Raw genomic sequence first — 5,088 nt, 5'->3', positions numbered from 1 at the left:
TCTCACTTGAGTACCTTGTGGTTTAAAATGCATCAAGTTAGTACTCTGTGGTTTTATATTTTTGTATCAAGTTAGTACCCTATGGTTTTATTTTTGTATCAAATTAATATCTTGTGGTTTTTAAACCACAGGGTACTAAAGTGAGAAAGTGCGAAACCACAGAGTACTAAAGTGAAAAAATACAAAACCACAAAATACTAACTTGATACACTTTAAACCACAGGGTACTAAAGTGATAAAGTGCAAAACCACAGGATACTAACTTGATACACTTTAAACCACAGGGTACTAAAGTGAGAGAAAGTGAAACCACGAGGGGAGTATTTGAAGTTTTCCCATGTCCGAATAATAAAGAACACGTGAGAAAAAGTGAAACCACGAGGGGGGGTATTTGAAGTTTTCCCATGTCCGAATAATAAAGAACACAAGTAATCTTTAGGAAGTTTAAGAATCACACCAGATTTTTAGCGTACTATAAAATCGAGAGAGAAGATGCACCAACTAAACTTGAGGAATCATAGAAAACCATCCATAGAAAAACCCTACAAATCATTCTGCTGAGCAAACTTGCAAAAGATAAAACATTTAACTGACCGTTCAAAAAGAAACCAACTTTGCAAACAAGAATTATATGATATGAATTCCATTCCCTACTTAAGGCGAGTCACAACTCGAGATAGATCTCACAACTCGAGATAGATCTAACACGGTCAAATCCCACAGAAAGAAGTTCAATCACCAATTCATATTCAACAAGATCTCAAATAAGATCATGCTCAAACAAAAGATTAATCAGTTGATGGATCATGCTCAAACAAAAGATTAATCAGTTGACGGACCACGATTATGAAGCAGCGGCAGTCGCACCAGCAGCAGCCAAGCGCTTCCTAGCCTCCTCAATAATGCTGAGCTTGATACCCTTACCCTTAGGAAGAGTCACCCACGGCTTCGTCCCTTTACCAATAGTGAACACGTTGCCAAGACGGGTGGCGAACTCATGCCCGGTAGCATCTTGAATGTGGATGGTCTCGAAGCTGCCCTTGTGCTTCTCGCGGTTCTTAATCACACCAACCCGGCCTGTGTTTCTGCCACCTGTCACCATTACCACATTCCCCACGTCAAACTTGATGAAGTCCACAATCTTGTTGGCCTCAAGATCAAGCTTGATGGTGTCGTTCGCCTTGATCAGCGGATCAGGGTAGCGGATCGTACGACCGTCATACGTGTTCAGGTAGGGGATGCCCTTCTGGCCAAACTGGACAGAGCGGACCTTGCAAAGCTTGAACTGTGTAATTTGTTGTAAAACACATTTAATGAGACACTAAACAATTAATAAAATTATACGAATCCATTTATTTTTGACAAACATATACAGAAACTGCCTGAACTAAAGAACATTTGAAATAGATTCACGAAATACAGAAATTTTGATTTTAGTACCTAAATCTTCACTAACTATCCATCAGAGCTTTCTTGATGTTTGCGGCCCTTTTGGCAACTATTCAGCACGCTCCCAAAATATTCTGTTAATAACTGGAATATCCCATAACTATGTTTGCAGAAACAATTTTGAGTTCTAACAAATCTTTCTGAGACTCTGAGAGAAACTTAAATAGAAAATAATGAAATGTTAGGTCTAAAATTAAATTTTTTAAGTTTTAAAGACCACAGTATCTAAGGACTAATAAATTAAGAACTTCTTTCTTTATCTTTCAATGGATCAAATAAAGCAGCAGAAATATTTAACATTTAAAGCAACAAAGATCCTCACTTTATGATACAGAAATGTACAGCATAAATACCTTTGCCTCTTCATCCTTTATGGAGTGCAGGCGGAAGCGGCCTTTTGTGTCATAAAGTAGTCGGAAGTTCTCATTTGTCTTAGGAATTGAAACAACATCTGTCAAAATAGAGGACACACTGTAAACATGGTTAATCTAACTGACGGCCTAGGATTAAGAAAGGCAACGAAAAGGAAAGGATAGGTATTACAGATACTTCACAAAACATATAGAGAATTGAGCTATTTATTAATTTTAGTCCCGGAAATTTGATCACGGTTTCAACCTTGTCCAACAAGTTTCTGTATTGTAACAAGAAAGACTACTGATGGTGTCAGTGTGACACTTTTTCAAACATCAGTTCAAAGGACGGACTTAATTATTACACTGAACAAACTCAGAGACTAACTTGTTACAAATGAAACTTATTGGCCAATTTGAGAATTCAGGTCAAAACTACAAGGATCAAATTCATCATACATAAAAAAAAGAAAAACCATAATATAGTAAACATAATCAAGAATCAATTTTTCATACCCATGAAACCCGCTGGATAAGTCTTGTCAGTTCTGACTTTTCCATCAACCATTACATGGCGTTGCATCAAAATCGCAATAACCTCACGGTATGTGAGAGCATATTTTAGTTTGTTCCTCAAAATAAGAATAAGTGGGAGGCATTCTCTGGCCTTGTGAGGACCAGATGATGGCTTGGGGGCCTAGTTAGCAAAAGAGGTTCGGAAAGTTAGATTATATAAAGAGGAGATGAAGTACTACAGAAAAACAAGTGCAACCACAAGGAAATGTTTGACTTACAAAGGCACCACCAAGCTTGTCTAACATCCAATGCTTTGGGGCATTGAGCCTCTTCAGATGTTTCTTCAGTCCTCTTGCCTGAGTTGCATTGAGAATATAGGAAAAGTAAACAAGCGATATTAAATTCTGCCGTGTAACTTTGAAATTTAATATCTTTGAAATTCTACAAGTTACAGTGACGCTGAAAGGCGGAAAAGCAAAGGCAAAGAGATATAAAATGCATTGAAACATTTTGATAAGCAAAATTAGACAATGTTGTAGATCGCTTGATGTACCATATAGAATGGACTTCTCTAATGAGTAATGCCATTAAGCTAGATAACTTTTAACTCCTATAGCACCCAAATAGAGTAAACAGGAGACAAGAAATGAAATATAGAAAAACTAACATTGCAATCTGAGCAGAGGGGAAAGTTCAAGTCAATTACAGGGTGAGCAAATAGAAGATCCTATACTTTTATTGCATCTACACAGTTACAATCAAAACAACTAGCCATGCCCAAAGATTTGAGACTTTTGACGTATTATTATTGAAATCGAGTCACGGCATGTTAGTAAGAAATTACGGTTTATAAAGATACAATGTTAGATCAATGTACTTATTCATAGCTATATGGATTATAGTTGATCTCAAAAGACATCCGGTATGTTTATAATCGAGCATTTACCAGAACAGAACAGAACAACATTATTTATAATGTAATTAATACAAATGCAGAAAAAGAAACAAACTACACGAAAACCCTAGAATGAGAACATACATTATTAGGTTTTAACTACCAAGCAAATTCCAAAATAAGCTAATGAATCACAGAACAAAATTTTTCAGAAGATTAATTCATACCTACATCAACACGACGAGCAAATCCATAAAGAGACTACGATCAGACTCGAATCGCCAAACCCTAATTTCATATGACTAATACCCTACATTGAATCCTCGGGTTTTACTCCCAACCATATCTCGAAAGAAGCTAAAAACTCACATAATTAAACAAAAATTGCTAAAAACCACAAATATGATCTACGGTCAGATCCAAATCGTAGAACCCTAAGCGTGTGTGACGCATAAAAGAGGGAAACATTTTTGAGATTAGGGTGGGTTTGGGTTTGAGATCAAGACGCACCATTTTTGTGGATCTCCCCCTGCGCCTCCCTCTCGCTCTATCTCCCTCTCGCGGCTTTCTCTTTGCTTCGTCTCAGAACTCGGAGCCGCCGAAGAGGGAACTCTAGGGTTTTAAAGGAGCGAGCGAAGGGTTTTGATGCGCTTCAATTTACTATTCTACCCTCACGGTTTCAGAATTTTTTTTTTTTTTTTTTTCCTTTCTACTGGGAAAATGTGTGCAACAAGAGATTTTAACATATAGGAACTTCAGCGGGTTGGATTTAGGGTAAATTTTTAAAAATATCAATTCAAATTTCACTATAAAATTTGAAGTTTAAATCTGTAACTGAATCCAAAGGATTTTAAAATTTTATGTCCAAACGCGAATTCGACCAAAACTCCAAAACTTGAATACAAAACAATTATTTCTCTTTCCTATATTTCAAAACATCTATAACATCTATCTATAACATAACATATTATGAATACTCATGGAATTCAACCTCTCCCCGCATTTTAGGAAAAAAGTAGGACCGCATCTCCTCTAAACATCCTAACACTATATTATTTGATGCTTTCTTCAAATCCCATGTGGCACCTCTAATTCTCTTCGGATCCACGTGGCGAGGCCTGGGCTAGCCCCTCTTTGTTTCCCGCCTCTCCAGCTGTCTCTCTCTCTTTACCTTGTACCGATGCCCTCTCTCTCTCTCTTTACCCTTCTTTCTCTCTCTTCCCACCTCTTTACCTTCTTACCCCTGTACCGATGCCCCTATCTCTCTCTACCCTTCTTTCTCTCTTTTTCTTTCCTCTCCTACTCGAGCTCCTCTCTCTCTCTCCCCCTCCTTTCGAACCGGCCCTCTTTCCTCTCTCTCTCTTCCATCCTCTCCCCTCTACCGCTGGCTCTCTCTCTCTTTACCCATCTCTCACCCGCGCCTCTCTCTTTCCACTCCCCTCACTTCCAGCTGGCGCCCATTGCTCGATCCTCTCTCTCCTCTCTCTACAATGCTCGCACATCGCTCGCACGGGACACTACAACAAATAAGGTTTGTTCCAGCAGTTTTTTAGCCAGTAGTTAAGCTAACGGCTGCTAAAACTGTCACGCCCGGGTACTAGCGGAAGCATATCCGGTCGCGTGCACAGACCCGCCGTGTACACCACAACTCAAGTATACACAAGCCGTCTACAAACCATATAGTAAAAGCATATAATTCAACTAGGTAATCAGAGCAAGACTTATAAGTTTAGACTTATACAATCCAAACCTTAAAACAGAAAATAAGAATAAAGTACAATTTACAATAACTTAATATACATCTCTGTACTAAACTATATAAACTGCTGGAGGTGATCTAGTACACGTCCAAAAAGGCTCTAGCTAGTCGCTGAC

At 38.3% G+C, this 5,088-nt stretch overlaps 1 protein-coding gene across 1 annotated transcript; it reads right to left on the bottom strand.

The window, feature by feature from the left end:
• Positions 553-3,846, bottom strand: LOC109728385 (40S ribosomal protein S4-3-like). The gene is made up of 5 exons (XM_020258777.1): positions 3,724-3,846; positions 2,597-2,674; positions 2,319-2,499; positions 1,803-1,900; positions 553-1,285 (listed from the first exon to the last, which is right to left on the bottom strand). Exons 1-5 carry the CDS (start codon positions 3,724-3,726, stop codon positions 845-847), a joined length of 801 nt encoding a protein of 266 aa, XP_020114366.1. The 5' UTR covers positions 3,727-3,846; the 3' UTR covers positions 553-844.

Source organism: Ananas comosus, linkage group 23 (genome assembly GCF_001540865.1).
Source record: "Ananas comosus cultivar F153 linkage group 23, ASM154086v1, whole genome shotgun sequence".
Lineage (NCBI taxonomy): Eukaryota > Viridiplantae > Streptophyta > Magnoliopsida > Poales > Bromeliaceae > Ananas > Ananas comosus.
The sequence above is the reverse complement of the archived record's forward strand: the minus strand, read 5'-3'. Positions and strand labels throughout refer to the sequence as shown.

Bases quoted from the DNA above. Each gene is read 5' to 3' on its own strand.
- LOC109728385 (XM_020258777.1), bottom strand. The intron at 2,500-2,596 runs GTAAGTCAAACA...TTTGCTAACTAG, and splicing joins ACAAGCTTGGTGGTGCCTTT to GCCCCCAAGCCATCATCTGG. The intron at 1,286-1,802 runs GTATTTATGCTG...CAAATTACACAG, and splicing joins TAAAGGATGAAGAGGCAAAG to TTCAAGCTTTGCAAGGTCCG.